This window comes from Silurus aristotelis, assembly GCF_946808225.1.
Source record: "Silurus aristotelis genome assembly, chromosome: 25".
In the NCBI taxonomy this organism is placed as follows: Eukaryota; Metazoa; Chordata; class Actinopteri; order Siluriformes; family Siluridae; genus Silurus; species Silurus aristotelis.
The window spans coordinates 4,723,165-4,739,942 of NC_139598.1; the positions used below are offsets into that span (position 1 = coordinate 4,723,165).

The following is a 16,778-nucleotide window of genomic DNA, read 5'->3' on the forward strand; positions in this document are numbered from 1 at the left end:
GCCTTGCACCACACTATTGATGAAGACAGATCTTAGCCTGTTTTTGTCGCTAATCTTGTGTCACATTTTTTGATTTTTTTGAAGCTGCAAAACCCTGTGATTAAATCTGTCTGTGAATTCACAACAATGATTATAAAACTGTAAATTAATATGGACATGATTACACATTACTGAGGTAAAAAAATGAAAAAAAATAAATGGAACTTGACACAGCAATTAGCCAACAATTACAATTCTTAATTAATTAAAAAACACAACTCTCACATTTATCAGTTTTGAGTTGCTTTATATATTGAGGAACATCCACCAAACAAGGTGTCATAGCTGAGCCACAGCTGTAAACAACTTCTCTTCACCAGCATTAGTCATTTTTCTCTTTCTTTCTTGAAGCTAATAATAAAAGAAACAATAAAAGAAAAATGCAGCTTGAAAAGCCTTAAAGCACAAACTCTAGAATCCTGAAGGCTTTACTTCTGTCTGAAAACTTCAAGGAACAGCTTTTACATAAAAATGTTGTTGCTGTCTTCTTTCATATTTCGTAAAGGTTTTCTTAAAGAGCAAGATATAGTATATTGCTTTTTTTTTTTGTGAAAAATTTGTGAATGTGAATTAGCTGTTTCTATAGAAACAATTAAATATTAGAATAAATGCATGCATTTAATTTTTTTTTTTTTGCATGAATAGAACTTTTTTCAGTTCAATTCATGATGCGTAATAAAGATACCTCTGAGTTCCTGTGTTCAGAATGTTTGCCTGTTTAATACATTATAGCATGCTTGTAATAGGTTTACACATATCCATATCCTCTACAGAAAACCAAATAAACTTAAAGTTCCCCTTTTATACTTCCCATGATCCTCCCAGTAATGATGTGTAAAGCAATATTACTCTATATATCACGTATAGATGTCCGTGACTGCTGAAGCTCGCCCGTTGTACGTTCGCCCGCAACCTCAATGTGACCCGCAGATTAGATCCTGATCTCATAATCTTCATGCTTTTCGCTATACGACTGTGCATTATAGTTCATTTTCTGTAGAATGGGCTCGCAGTGGTGCCTTGCAATATGTACTCTCGATGGCAGTCAGTTCATTTCACCTGTCCTTTACCCGAGAGAGAGTGTGGACAGCTGAATGTGTCTGGGTGAAAGTCCTCCAACTTGATACACACACAAAGAGAGTGTGCATATATATCCTGCATATCGCTACGATATGATATGATAGCCAACACTATTCTGCACTGTAATAGTGTGCAACGAGAGAGAGAAAGAGTGAGAAAGAGCAGGAATAACTAAGTCATTGATAATAATCGTAAATGTTCTTTCATCATTTGTTTGATTAACAGTAAAAAGTCCCTCAAACTAGTCCTATGCTGGTTGTTTTTCTGTTCCCCTTACTGCATTCAGAATTAAATAACAAGTACTTGAGATTTATCGATTATGTCCATGAAATCAGTGATTATATAGGCTATTAAAACTTCTTCAGACTGTATTTTGCTCCTCACTGATGGTCTTTTGTGAATATAACTTTAAATAAAACAATGTATAACAAAATAAAAAGTAAATGAAAAGATTTATCAATATATATATATATAAATCTTTTCATTTACTTTTTATTTTATATATATATATATATATATATATATATATATATATAAATGTGTAAATGTATTTCAGCAAAGAGGGAGTTTGAATATATATCTTGCATATTGCTACCAATAGCCAACATTATTCAGCACTGAATAGTGTGCCAAATACTGTCGAGAGTGTGTGTGTGTGTGTGTGTGTGTGTGTGTGTGTGTGTGTGTGTGTGTGTGTGTGTGTGCGTGTGTGTGCGTGTGTGTGTGCGTGTGTGTGTGCGCGTGTGTGTGTGTGTGTGTCTGTGTAAAAGAGAGAGAGAGAGAGAGAGAGAGAGAGAGAGAGAGAGCGAGAGAGACAGTAGGAAGGAGATACATTATATAAATATTATATATATGTATGCAATTGTGTATCTGATTTATCTGATACTTATCATCTCACAGACAGCTAGCTGTCATATCGCGGCAATACATTCTGGATGTTTGCACCAACATCTCTTCACTATTGCTACATTATGATTTTCAGTAATATCATAGTGAACATTGGTGGCCTTTTCCTTTGAACCATGTAAATTTCTGATTGAGTACAAAATCATAAGTTTAGTTTCATGCAATTGTGTATCCCGGTGAATACATATGCAACCTTGGCTACAGTATATTTCATGATGCCTCTATATGTAAATGCATTATGCTGTGTAGTCAATATTGTACATTTTATATTAAAATAGCTTAAAAACCACTATGTTTGATAGAATCCCAGAGTGAAGCATGGTGGTGATAGCCTCATGCTGGGTGTACATTTTACATCAACAGAGACTGGGAAACTTTAACTGAAAAACTGAGATTCATCAGGGATGAGGGAAAAATGGATGGAGCCAAACACAAGGCCGCCCTTAAAGCAAACCTGTTCCATTGGACTGGATTAAATTTTCTTTACTTTTAAAGATTTAACAACAAAATGGTCCAAAACAGTGGAAGCAGTCAAAGCCCAGAACCTCATGAATGAGAATCTGTGGCAAGATTTTAAAATCTTTATATTCAATGTAACAAAGAGTTCACAATTATTCAATCAAAAAGAATGAGGAAAAAATATTAGGATTCATATGTGCAAAGCTAATAGACACCTGACCAGCCTAAGTTTGCAATGCTACACATTTGAGAACACTAGCTTGTAAACTTGGAAGAAGACAAAGCATGTAAACAGCAAAGACAGATCAATGCTCTGAATAACACTAAAAGAATAATTTTTTTCAGAAATATTATATACAGTTATCATATACTGTATTATTTGGTGTTAACATGATACATGATACTGATAGACCAGTATTTAATGATATCTCACTTACTCTTCTCACAGGCTCCGAACTGAATGATGGAGAATGGCACGATATTCACTTCTTGGCCAAAGAAAATTCTGCTATGCTAATCCTCGATGGGGACGAAGCTTCGGCTGTGAGAACCAATATGCCCTTCCAGATTACAACTGGAGGAACGTACCACTTTGGAGGCAAGTTACCCCATTGACTTTAATTGTCTTATCTGAAAAGACACAAAACAATTGCTAAGTAAAATGAAGTTTACTGTCTGTCACCAAATAAAGCTTCAGTCGTAGGTGCACTGTTTGTGGTAGTTTCAGGCAATTAGTTTACATTGTCACTGAACAATAGTGGTATAAACCTGAACTAAACCTGAATTTAACTGTGCTCATACATATGCCTTTGAACAGGGATTATGGGAAGTTAGCAAAGAAATGGCAAAATGCAAAGTGTGGTTGATTACATATATTTTTCTCTGTAATGAAGGGCAATTATCCATGTCTAGTTTGGCGTGTGACTTTCTCCGCCTCCCAAAAACATTTTCATATGGACCTTGTTTTCTTGTTTTGAGGTTTATAGGCAGTTAACCATTTTAGTTTTTTATACCAAAAATTAGACTCTTTAAGGGCCTTGGTAAACGTTTGAAAAAGGAATCTACTTTGCGATGCCCTGGTTCAAGCCCTGGTATAAACAAGGCCCTTAATCATCAGTGCTCTCGGGGCACTGTCTGACTTCAGCTCCAAACATTTCTGGTATATGTGAACAAAAAAATGTCCTTTTATTTCCTTCTTCCTTTTTAATAAGAGATTTATCATCAACCAAATTTCAATTACAATTAATTAGTAATCAAATGTCACATCAGTATTCGGTATCGGCAAAGGTGCCGTGGATTAACTTGTGTTACTATGATTGTAAGGGAGGTAATTATGCCATACATGGACTTCTGGCACAGATGCCTGGCTTGAAATCAGATTTGAAGTCTCCATCTTCTGACTTTTGCAATTTAGAACTTCTATGTAATGATAAATACCTTAGTAGTTGAGCTTCATCAACCTTATTCATTTTCAGAAAATCTAAATGAAAGCCACGATCTCTCTGCCCCTCAGTCCTCACAACATATTTACAACAGCCTGGAGATGCCAGTCATAATTATCAATCAGTGTTCCTCCGTTCATCGTTTTTATTTCACCTGAGGACCAGTATGTCTGACTCGAATTTGTTTACAAGCCATCTTTTCCCTGAAATTGGTTTTATTCTGTTAAAAAAAAAGCATTGTGTCACAGTAGACATAATAGACAAATGTAGTATGGTTGCCTTTTCCTAATAAATAAAAAAAAGCTATTTGATTGAATCTGTAAAAAGACTATATTTGGAATGCATTTAATAAACATAAATTCTTATTTATTAAGCATACCGTGCATGCAGTGCTAAATAGATATCTGTTGTAAGTTGAGTTATTGTACTGGGTAATTAAATAAAATTGCCATAACTACACTCTTCATTCAGGTTGCTGAAATAATTCAAAATTATGATGTCTGCTGTGTCCGTTTTTTACCAGAAAGAAGCATAAATTCAAATACATGACTTGTACATATCATCAAACATATTGAAGACTATGTTCTACCTGCATCACAGTGCAATAAATAAATAAATAAATAAATAAATAAATAAATAAAATAAACATACATACATACATACATACATACATACATACATACATACATACATACATACATACATACATACAGTATATAGGATCGGCTCTAAGCCCTTTTCTGTTTGCAGTTCTGATGGACAGGTTGATGGACGAGGTCAGACAGGAGTCTCCATAAACTATGATGTTTGCGTATAATATTGTGATTTGTGGTGAGAGTAGGGATCAGGTTGAGAAGAGCCTGGAGAGGTGGAGGTATGCGCTGGAGAGAAGGGAAATGAAAGACAGTAGGGGTAAGACAGAGTACATGGGTGTGAATGAGAGGGAGGGCAGTGGAGTGGTGTGGAAAAGAAAAGTGTGCAGGCAGGGTGGAGTGGGTGGAAAAGAGTTATAGGAGTGATTTGTGATAGAAGGGTATCTGCAAGAGTGAAAGGGAAAGTTTATAGGGCTATGGTGAGACCTGCGATCTTGTATGGATTTAGAGACAGTGGCATTGACTAAAAGACAGGAGGTGGAGCTGGAGGTAGCTGAGCTGAAGATACTGAGATTTGTAGTGGGAGTAACAACGAAGGACAGGATTAGAAATTAGTTTATTAGAGGGGCCGTGCATGTAGGATGTTTTGGAGACAAAGAAAGGGAGGCACAATTGAGATGGTTTGGACATGTGCAGAGGAGGGTCATGGGGTATATCGGTAGGAGAATGCTGAGGATGGAGCCACCAGGAAGGAGGAAAAGAGGAGACCAAAGAGTATGTTTATGGATGTGGTGAGGGAAGACGTGCAGGTAGTTGGTGTGAAAGAGGCAGATGTAGAGGACAGGGGGGTATGGAGACAGATGATTAACTGTGGTGACCCCTAATGGGAAAAGCCAAAAGAAGAAGAAGACAACAGTATACAGGAACAGCTTCATATTAATTAATATTCAACTGACGTGTTTGAGAAAATTCAGCTGACAAAAAGGCATATAAGTCATATAATTATGCTTTACAACCGTGGTGAGAAAAAAAGCACATTTAAACACACAATATGTCAACCCTTCAGGTGTATAAGCTATAAGAGCAAATCACATTCTATTTTTGTCAGCCCACAACATAATTCCAAGGCTGGCATGGGCACTGATTTACTACAAACTGACTGAAAAAAGAACAAGTGAGTTTTTTAACTGTCCAGTTTAGGTCCGTTAATGCCCATGTCATTCTCAGATTCCTGTTCCTGACTGACAGGAACAGTAACCCAACATGTTCTTCTGCAGGCGCTCTACATTCAGTACAAATTTTGGCCTGCTAAAATGTGTTTATGCTCATTTTATGTTACTATACCTTTGCTGGCCGCTTGAACCAATCTGGCCATTTTCTGACCTTTCATGTCAACAAGGTGTTTCCACCTACGGAACTCACTCAAGAGATGCTCCATGAGATGGCTGTGTGTGAACTTCTTAGGTGATCAACAGTTTTTTCAATCCAGCCTGTCTGGGATCAAAATGCATCCCACAATTTCAGTCACAGATTTTTATTTATTTATTCATTTTCTACATTCTGGTGTTTGCTGTGCATGTTATACAATATTCCGAGATTCTACAGGTCATAAATAATACATTGAATACATAGGTCTTTATTACTGTAGCCCTTTTAGTCTGGTGATCCCTGTTAACACCTATAGATCTCAAAAATACTGACATCACCATGTACTTGGTTGTTAATGCAGTAAAGATTAAAAATTGGTCCTTGTTCTTCTTCTTAATGTCCTAACATTCCTAGATTGAGCTGAACTGAAACCAGTTAACCAAATACTGTATGGCCTGCCTTTATTCATTTTCAGAATTTCCGCAAGCACTTTTCTCAATTTTGACACACATCCTGGCAGATGCTTTACTACTCTCAATCTTGTGTTCCTCAGCAGATGTGCGCTTTCTTTTGTTTTTTGTTTCTTGTCAAGCTAGCACTACTGGGAACTTTGTTCACTTGCCATGCTGTCTCTTCACCTGTTCAGACACAAAATAAAAAAGAAAACAGTGTTAGAGACAGACAACAGATGGCCCAGACAACTTTCCAAACCTCAGTGCTTTTCCTACCAACTGTTATTTCTTAGTTATTTTCTATCGGCAAAAAAACAAATGGTACTTTCTCCAGATACGGTCATTTGCATATTAATATCAGGAGACTGTTCAGAGTCTCTGAAGGCTTGTGGGAGATTTGTGTTCATGTCTTATTTAAGCTTGAGCAGCTTGTTGAGTTTAAAGGTTCAGTCCTGCTTCACTACCTCATACTCTCATCGGTATTCTTCACATTCTCCACATGGACGCAGGTTTCTAAAGAATTAAGGGTTGATTGACAATCATAGCTTAAAGCTATGATCTGGAAAACAGGCATCAAGTTAGTTTTTTTTTTTTTTTAAGGAAATGTTTTAGTAAAGGCCAATTTTTAGATGCCTGATAAGCTTTATGACTTGATGTACACCGTTAATTTATATAGAGTGGTATCCCGCTTATCGACCTTAATCCGTTCCTTAAAACCGGTCGAAATGCGAAAAGGTCGAAGAGCGAATGTACACGCAATATACAATATACAATATACACGCAATAAATTGTTATATTGACTGCTAAATAACACTTTATTGTTTACAAACCAAAGTTTAATTTACGATAGATGCTCTCTTCACAATGGCTGAGGTTGGGAAGATCCTTTCCCTCGCTTCATGTGTGTCGGGGTAAAAAAAGGTCAATAAGCGGGCATTTGGTTGTTCAGCGGACGCAAATTTCGGTCGAAAAACTGTTCGCTAAGCGAAAAGGTCGATATCCGAGCCGGTCGTTAAGTGGGGTACCACTGTATTATAATGAATTAAATTGAAATATTTAACCTTAAATCCACTCCTAAAAGTTCAGTGTTGAAAAATTCATTGTAACCTTATAATGTCCTACAATATATGAACGACATATGTGGATTGTTTTGATATTTTTAAGTTACACCTACAATATCACAGAAAGCATTTGTTGATAAAATCAGGAAGATGCAAAACAGTATACACAATAACAATTATTATACTATCTGGACAAAAGTCCTGTCATTTTCCAGTTAAATATTTTCCCATTGCTTGAACTAGGAGACACAAACTATGCCCTCTTTACAATGATCCTGTGCACAAACCAGCTCCATGTAGCTATGGTGTACATGGGTTGAAGTGGAATATCTTGAGTGGCCTGCTATAGAGCTCTGATCTCAACCCTATTGACCTCCACTGGGATGAATGTGAACCCTGACTGCACCCCAGGCCCCCTCACCTTACCTACATCAGTACCTGACTTTACTATGGTGGCTGAATGAGCACAAATCTTCACAAGCACACTCCAAAATCTATTTAAAATCTTCCCTGAAGACCTGAATAGTGGATCTTATTACAGCAAATGGAGACTACATGAGGAAGGGGATGTTCAAAAAACACATATGAATCTTTTTGTCAGGTGTCCACACACTTTTGTCTGTATATTGTATAATAAATAACTATGATATAATTGTTTTATTATAATTATGTTAAAGAACTAACTGGTGATTGACAAGTTGATCAAATTAATATCAGTTTTAAATGACCAAAAGCAATATGCAATAAGATTAAACACTTCTGATTCCTCGTTCCTATCTTGCTGTGTGCAGGTTACTTCCTGCAGACCCAAGTGTCTCCGTCGCAGCGCTCATTTCAGGGCTGCATGCAGCTCATCCAGGTGGACGATCAGCTGGCTGACCTGGTGGCAGTGGAGCGGGGCATGCTGGGAGCATTTGAGAATGTCAGCTTGGACATGTGTACCATCATAGACAGGTCTGTATAACAAATAAACCTCTGTCCTTAAGGCTACACCTTAAAAATTTCCAGTACGTACTGTTTTAGCCAAAAATATAAAACCAGTCCAATACCAGTCCATAGAAAAGGTAGAACCAGAAAACTGTAGGACATGCAAAAGACCAGTTTATTAAATAAGTATTTACACAATTTATCTTTACAATTTAGATCCATTGGCTACAATCAATAAACAAATGTTTGTAGACAAATGAATATAATCCTTTTATGTGCTTTTTTAACATCCCATTCCACTTTTAGTCCCATTTGTTCTTATAATAATGTCATCCCAAAGGAGTTCAGTGTGGGTGAGGTAAGCACTCTTTGGGAGACCATTTAAGATTTTTCACTGCAACCCATGGACCTGGCTTTGTGCACATTGTCATGTTATCCAAAGACTATCCAAATATCCTGTACAATTGTGTGCTTCCAACTTATATACTATCACATATAGCTGAAAAAGTCAGGTGTTCCAATACTTTTGTATGTATAGTATACATATTCTAGGTAAAAACATATAAATGATTCATTCATTTTCTCCCGCTTATCCATAATTCGGGTCGCGGGGGCAGCAGTCTAAGCAGGCCCCCGCCTTCGACTGCTGCCCAATCCTCACAGCACCGTCCCTCACGGTCCCTCCTGCAGGTGGTGAGCCCACGGGAAGGCGGCCCCACGTCACTCCGACGTCACAGTCCTTGATTTATTTTTTCTCGTAAGGGACCCCCGGAGCATAGAGGGTTAAGGGCCTTGCTCAAGGGCCCAAGAGTGGCAGCTTGGCGATACCGGGGCTTGAACCCCAGACCTTCCGATTGGCAACCCAGCGCCTTAACCGCTGGAGCCACCACTCCCCCAAACGCCCCCATATAAATTATATATAATTTAAATAAGATATTAGTAATTATCAGATATTATTAGTTTCAGGTTTTAATTCTTAAATAATAAAACATTTTGTAGCGTTTCCTTTTCAGGAGCATCAACACGGTTTATTCGATTTAAGAAATATGAGCACCAGCTCTCTGTCATTATGCTAACAGTGATTGATTAGCCATGCAGTTTCTGTCACAGAGCCTTAATACATGTTTATGTGTTGCCGTGCTTTCTAGCTCACGTGTCGGCAGTGATATAGATATAAATGTAGCACACTGATAAACAAAGATGATCAATGACGTAAATCAACCACTTATGATCAGTATTGCACTGGAAAAACACACAGCTGGAGGTAAATAAGAGGTCATGGCTATTATTCATTGATATCATTACAATAACCGACACTGCAAAAAAAAAAAAAAAAAAAAAATGTACAAACTGCACTGAACAGGCAACATGCATAAATGCCACTACTTGTATTTATTTATTTATTTATTATATTTTATATTGACAGATTATGAAACATATGAATTCCTGACTTATTGAGTATATATAGTATTATACTGACTATACACCTGAATTCCAGTTATATGTGGTTCTTCCCCAAAGTCTTACCACAACGTTGGAAGCACATAATTGTATAGGATCTTCTTGAATGTGCTAGCATAAAATGTTCCCCTTTACTTGTGCACAAAGCCAGATCTATAACAAATGTGGTTTACATGGGTTGAAGTGGAAGATCCCCTGCAATAAGTTCTGAACTCAACCCTATTGAACACGTTTGGAAATTATTGAATGCGAAGCGCAACCCAGGTCTTATCATCTCATCTACATCAGTACCTGACTTCACTAAACTTGGCTAAATGAGCACAAAAACATTCACAAACACACTCCACACTCCCAGAAGAGTGGAAAGTTATCATAACAGCCAATGGGGATTGATTGCTGTGATAGTTGGATCTCTTCAAACATTTAGCCATATAGTTCAATCTGGGCTTTATGGATAAGAAACTAAACCGAATCCTTAAAATAATCCTAAAACGGATTTAATATTACTGACAGCTCATCGAGATGTGGTTATCGATTAGCGATTTTGCGTCAGCACTTCATTACGTGCTGTTCGGCGTGCATATTGAATTACAGCAATAACACACCGTCGCTCTCCAGCTCGGCTCGGTTCAGCCCAGCGTAAACATCACCTCCTCGGCTAAGCGTGTACTAGAATAATGAAGCTTGAAATCTCATCTATTTTTCCGACAGATTAGAATAACACCACTCAGTCAGCTGAGAAGTGAACTCATTTTTTTCAGGACTCGGATAGAAAAAAAAACTTGGCCACTTCAACATAATTGGTTTTCTGTTGTTTATGGTTCGTTTTTGAAAATCGGCAAGTTTTGGGAGCAGTCACAGGAATGCAAGGTCGAATTTTTTTCTATGGTATGCATGTGCCTGGATCTTTTGATGCACCAAAAAGCGACAATAAGTCATCGTAACTACCTTGTTAATACAAAATTGTGTTATTAAAGAACAAAACGTGTGTATGTTTGTAATTTCCCTGGCATGATTAGTTGACAGAATTTTCAATCAAATGTTATTCTCTTTTTATTGCTTCTAATGACTGCTTTTTATAACTGTCACTTTCCATTGAGCACATGAGTAAATGCACAAAGCAAGACCAGCTTACCATCTCTGCATTCTCAAACCCCTTCAGTCATATAAACAGATTTCTGATACTAATATAACTGAACCTGAGCATAGAATTGGGACCAAACAAACCAACATGTATAGCATTTAAAAATCCTTGAAATTATGCTTTATTGAAAGCTAGAACACGCGCAGACCTTTGGGATCCTCTGGGTCAAATATTCTGTTGACGCTGGTGTTAAAAAGCAATATCTAATGTCTATTCTTTTGATTTAATTCCAAGGAGAAGTGGCACATAGTGTCATTTTAAAATGGAGTTTCTAACCAATCAGTTTTCAGCCGTCACATCATGTATTGCTGTAAGGCCATCAGAAATGAACAGCATGTGCTCTTTTCAGCTTTAAATCCATGTTATTCGGAGCCGTTTCTTTTACCAATCAGACTGTGATTTGGCCATTCCGATGCCCACTAACTGGCATCCAGTAATTTCAGCATTTTTACGTTCGATTGGATGGTCAAAAGGCTAGTCAGAGCTTGCATACTGCATCTGTAGCAAACTGCACAAGCTCAATTATATTTGTGTTCAGTTATTAGCTGTTTTTTCATGCCACAATGGCTGAACAAGGTGAGAAAATTTATTTGGTTGCAGTTATACTTACAAGGACATTTACAAGATAGAAAAGAGAGTCATTTTATACATATTATATTCTGCATTCTGCTAGAGATGTATGCAGGCGGTGCAGGTGGAGACTTGTTGAATGGTTTTTATCGAGTTTCTTGTTTCAGTAATTCCATTTATTCTCACTGTGTGAGATACCAGTCTATGACGCAGTGCTCTGCTGTACTGAGTTTCTGTCTAATATTGATGGTTTCTATAGCCATGGCCTAATAATGATGGTATTTAAAGGTGGATTGAATAAGGTAGGACTCCACTGAATGCCAAGGTGTGAAATGAACAGCCTGCCACTGAATATTAATAATATGAAAGCAATTCTTTTAGGTTTTTGAATAAAGTAGTTTTTTTTTTTTTCTTTGAATGTATTATTGTGCAGAGTACATTTTCTATTAACAAAAAGTGCAGACATGAGGTATTGAGTGGAGACCAGCTCTTTCCGTGCGAATGGCGAATATAGAGGTGCATTGTACAAAGAAATAAGGTGAAAATGTCCAATGACCCTCACATAGTAATCACATAGTAATTATACAGTACAATAGACTTAAAAGCACCGATCTATGCAAACTGAATTTGAATAACTAATTCAGTTCAATGATCTATTCTCCTGTACATCATACATTTTTTAGGAAAGCAGTTTCTAGTTACAGACATAAAGCGAGAGAATATCATGGGTTGCACTTGTGGTCTTACGACAGGTTTTTATTTTTGAGAACCTGTTAATTCATTCACTTAAATGTAACAAGGAACGTTTTTTTTAGGAAAGAATGTTTACTTGAGGTAATGTAAAAAAACACCCACCAGTATGATAAAATAGGCTATTATGTGCTCCCTTTGGTTATATATAATAATTATATACAGCATAAGTCATCTCATACATATACATCTTATATATAAGTATGCGTGGTATAGGGTGGCAACGAGTGAACACTTTGTCCTCAAAGTTGAAGTGTTAGAAGCAGGAAAAATGGGCAAGTTTAAGTAAATTTGTTGAAGGCCAAATTGTGATAGCTAGACAACTGGGTCAGAACATCTTCAAAACTGCAGCTCCTGTGCATTAATTGGTATCTATCTATCTATCTATCTATCTATCTATCTATCTATCTATCTATCTGTCTGTCTGTCTGTCTGTCTGTCTGTCTGTCTGTCTGTCTGTCTGTCTGTCTGTCTGTCTGTCTGTCTATCTATCTATCTATCTATCTATCTATCTATCTATCTATCTATCTATCTATCTATCTGTCTATCTATCTATCGTGGTCTAAGGAAGGATCGCCAACAGGCTCATGGCCAAGAATAATTGATGCATGTGGTTGCTGAGGAAGTTAATGCTCGACAGGTCGGCATTGTTTTGGAAGCAAAAAGAGGACCAACACAATATTAGGCAGGTCATAATGTTAACGTCATAATGTTAAGCCTGGTCGCTGTAGATTCTTAAACTCGTGACTAGCTCAGAGACAAACCTAACACCCCCCCCCCCCCCCCCATGAACTCACTGCACATTTTCTAATGTCTTTATAATTGACAGGACAGAGAGCATACCAGCCATAATTATTTAAGTAAAAGTGTCTGAGGGAGTTTTTAAACAAAAACATATACTTTTAAATCTGTCAACAGTTGGGGGATAGAAAATGCTGACTGAAGACTGGATTATTCAAATGAATGTTTCATGCCTCCTCTGTCTTCTCAAATAGAAATATGAAGGATATATGATAGCCCCCCTCCCCCCGAGCAATGTGACATTTAGAGGAAATTCACCTCCGACCCCTTCTACATGCATTAAATTACTGATGAATGATTGGCTAGTCACTATAACAGACCGGAAAGTGAGTGTACCACCCCTACTTCACCTCCCTGAGAGCATGACCTACTTTGGTTTTTCTTAGACTTTCAGCCACAGATGGCTATGGCATCCTCAGGATTCAAATTTGCGACCTCCGTTGTTAATGAGGCATTAATGTCCCAATCCATTTCACACACTTTGCAGTTGCAGGTGTGATTCAGAGCCATACTTCCCCATCCCTGATCAAACAAAATAGGCATAAATTGTATTAGCTTTAGGAGAATAATGGTTTAATTGTAAAAAAAAAATGTTCACAAAGCTTTATTCCCTGCTCCTGCAACAACTTGCTTTGCAGAACCTTTCTCAGTGTGTAACTTTGTCTTTATTATAATAATGACTCAGTGCATGGTGTTCGCCTCGCTGTGTGTATTGAATGAGCGTGTGGTGTTAAACTCTCCCACTGAGCTCCAGCACTCCAGGAGCAGATGGTTAGGGTTTTTCCCCAAATGAATCCCAATATTTTTTTTCAACATTAAGCCAAAAATGATAGAGCAGGCCAGGAATGTGGTACAAAGTCTAATCCAATTTCCGTATTTCGTAATCATAAGTTTGCCTATGAGATGTGGCCTAACAAACTTAGCTTAAAGAGGATTGGCTTTTTATTTAAGCTTGCACTGCACCTATTAATGGGTTCAACACAGAAAAATAATAGGTAAACCTCAGAAATCTGCTCACATGTCATTGTGTTTTAACTATTGAATCTTCCGGTTTAAAGTGTTTGCAAAGGTGACTAAATGAATGGAGCAGAAAAGCCATTCATTTTTTAAACTATGCTTCTTTAATTAGGACTTGAAATGTGATAGATTGTAGAAATGTGAATAGATTGAAATCTTTTTCTATTCACATCATGCACTCTCTGTATGATAATTATCCACTCATTTTGGGTTCCTTTTTAAGGATCGAGCAAGTGAAAATACAAAGGGGTTTTTTATGAGTAAGAAAATGAGTGATAATTAGACATGACTTTGTACTGACCAGTAATTAAATGTTATGTATGAACCACACAATCTTCTGCTTTTTAAAGTCAATTTTGACAAAAAATATAAAATAAATATTTGCTGGGTGATTAAAGAACTTTCTTAGCAAATTTCAAAGCTAATTTATTCAGAAATGTCAGATATAAAAAAAAAAATTCTAAAGGCAAAAATAAAGTCAGTTTTACACATTTTTTTGAGTTTGTCATTTATTATGCATGTACCTGATACCTCCATTGGGTTGCCAGATTGTTAATTAAGTAGCATTAAGTGAAATGGACTTTTTTAAACATTAATCTTTACTTTTGAATATGTTCAATTGGTGGGATTGAAAATGTGCTCAAATATATACCAAAAAAAACAAGCAGTTTACCATTTGACTAGCAGATGACAAGCTTTATAATCAACATTTCATGCATTGTCAGATATTTTGCATTCGTCGCATACATAACCGTACAATGCATTTAGTTGCTTTTTTTTTTTTTAAGAATTTAAGAGAAGTAAAGAAAACGTATAGAAATTTAATAGTAATAAATTTGAGTATTAACAGAGAAATAAAATATACAATAACACAAATATAACATGTAAATATAATTAAAAGTAAACAAAAATAGAATTTACAATAAAAATAGAAATGGATCATACAGAACAGTACATGTTACATCTGCATTTATTTAGGATTTTGATTATAGAGATTTGTGCATAGACACAAGAGTGTTAGTAAAAGCAGGTACTGATGTAGGTGAGGTGAGAAGGCCTAGCGTGCAGTCTCCTCTTCAATTCATTTCATTTTCAATAGGGCTGAGGTCAGAGCTCGAGGTCTTTCACTACAACCCATGTACAGCATATCTTAGTGAAGTCGGATTTGTGCACAGGGGCATTGTCATTGCAGGTTTGGGTCTCCTAGTTAAAGTGGACAGATAATTAAATGATATTACATTCAATGACATTCTATACAATGGTGTGCCACCAACTATGTGGTAATCAACTTTGTGGGAAGATTCACATATGACTGAAAATGTCACACGTCTAAATACGTTTGTGCATATAGTGTATATTTAATGTGATGTGATTTGACCCATTATTACTTTGTTTTTCAGATGTCTGCCTAATCACTGTGAGCATGGAGGAAGTTGCACTCAAACCTGGGACTTTTTTAGCTGCTCCTGTGATGGCACTGGATACACCGGAGCCACATGTCACAGATGTATGTACATTAGAAATACACTGAATTTTATTCATATATTCTCTCAAGCTGTGCTGTTCCTTTGTGTCTTCGTTAGAATTGTTGGAATCCTGATCCTGCGTAATTCTTGTAATTTCTAAGCAACTTCCTGTGCTGTCAAGGGATAATCAGCACAAGTACCAGTCTACGCTGTTATATAAGAACTCTTGATTGACCTCCATTGGAGGCTGTAATTAGATTATTAGTGTTAGCAGTAGGATTATACTGTATTCAATGTATAATAGTGTATGGGGAAGTGTTCGTTATTTTGTTACGTTTTTTTAAACCATGGAAGGAAAGCAAGGTGGGACTTGTTTTCCTTGTGTCATAAGCAAAGAGCAGAGTAATTGTACACAAGAAAACATACTCTATAAGGACTAAAGTATTAGAACATCTGACTTTTTATCCATATGTGTTTCTTGGAGACACTCAATTGTATAAAATGTCTTTGAATGCTTTATATATATCCTTCTTCTTCTTTTGGCTGCTCCCATTATGGGTCGCCACAGCAGATTATCCGTCTCCATACCCCCTGTCCTCTACATCTGCCTCTTTCACACCAACTACCTGCATGTCTTCCCTCACCACATCCATGAACCTCCTCCTTGGCCTTCCTCTTTTCCTCCTTCCTGGTGGCTCCATCCTCAGCATTCCAATATAACTCATGTCCCTCCTCATGCTTTATATATATATATATATATATATATATATATATATATATATATATATATATATATATATATATATATATATATATATATATATACACACACACAAATTCTAATGGCACTAATTCATATTAATGCGTATAAACCCGCTTAATAATTTTTAGTAGAAATATGCAGAAATAAATATAAAAGAGGTGAAATTAAAACCTTGAATGCAACACACATTCACAACCTCAATTCTTTACTAAGATATATATTAAAAAAATAAATAAACTCCATCGAAAAATAGTTTTTAATCACTAAACATTTGTTTTGCTGATGCGGCAAGTTTCAAATCAAGCTCCAAAGTCCGGCATGATACAAACATCTGGCAGATAAAAGCGTCTGTGTGGAAACATAACAAAAGTTCAGTTTGTTGTCTTGATGGTTTACATAATTTAAAAGATCATAATTACTTTAAAACAATTACAAGAATATTTTTACTTCATGATCTATGTTGAGTTGGGTTTCACTAA

General features: G+C 36.6%; 1 protein-coding gene across 1 annotated transcript in view; it reads left to right on the forward strand.

Moving 5' to 3' along the window:
• LOC310719981 (contactin-associated protein-like 2) overlaps window positions 1-16,778 on the forward strand; it is a 138,997-nt gene that overhangs the window by 67,131 nt on the left and 55,088 nt on the right. Inside the window, exons 9-11 of the mRNA XM_083530208.1 lie at window positions 2,933-3,082; window positions 8,192-8,354; window positions 15,471-15,577. Coding sequence (XP_083386334.1) covers window positions 2,933-3,082; window positions 8,192-8,354; window positions 15,471-15,577 — 420 coding nt within the window. The remainder of the gene's footprint in view (window positions 1-2,932; window positions 3,083-8,191; window positions 8,355-15,470; window positions 15,578-16,778) is intronic.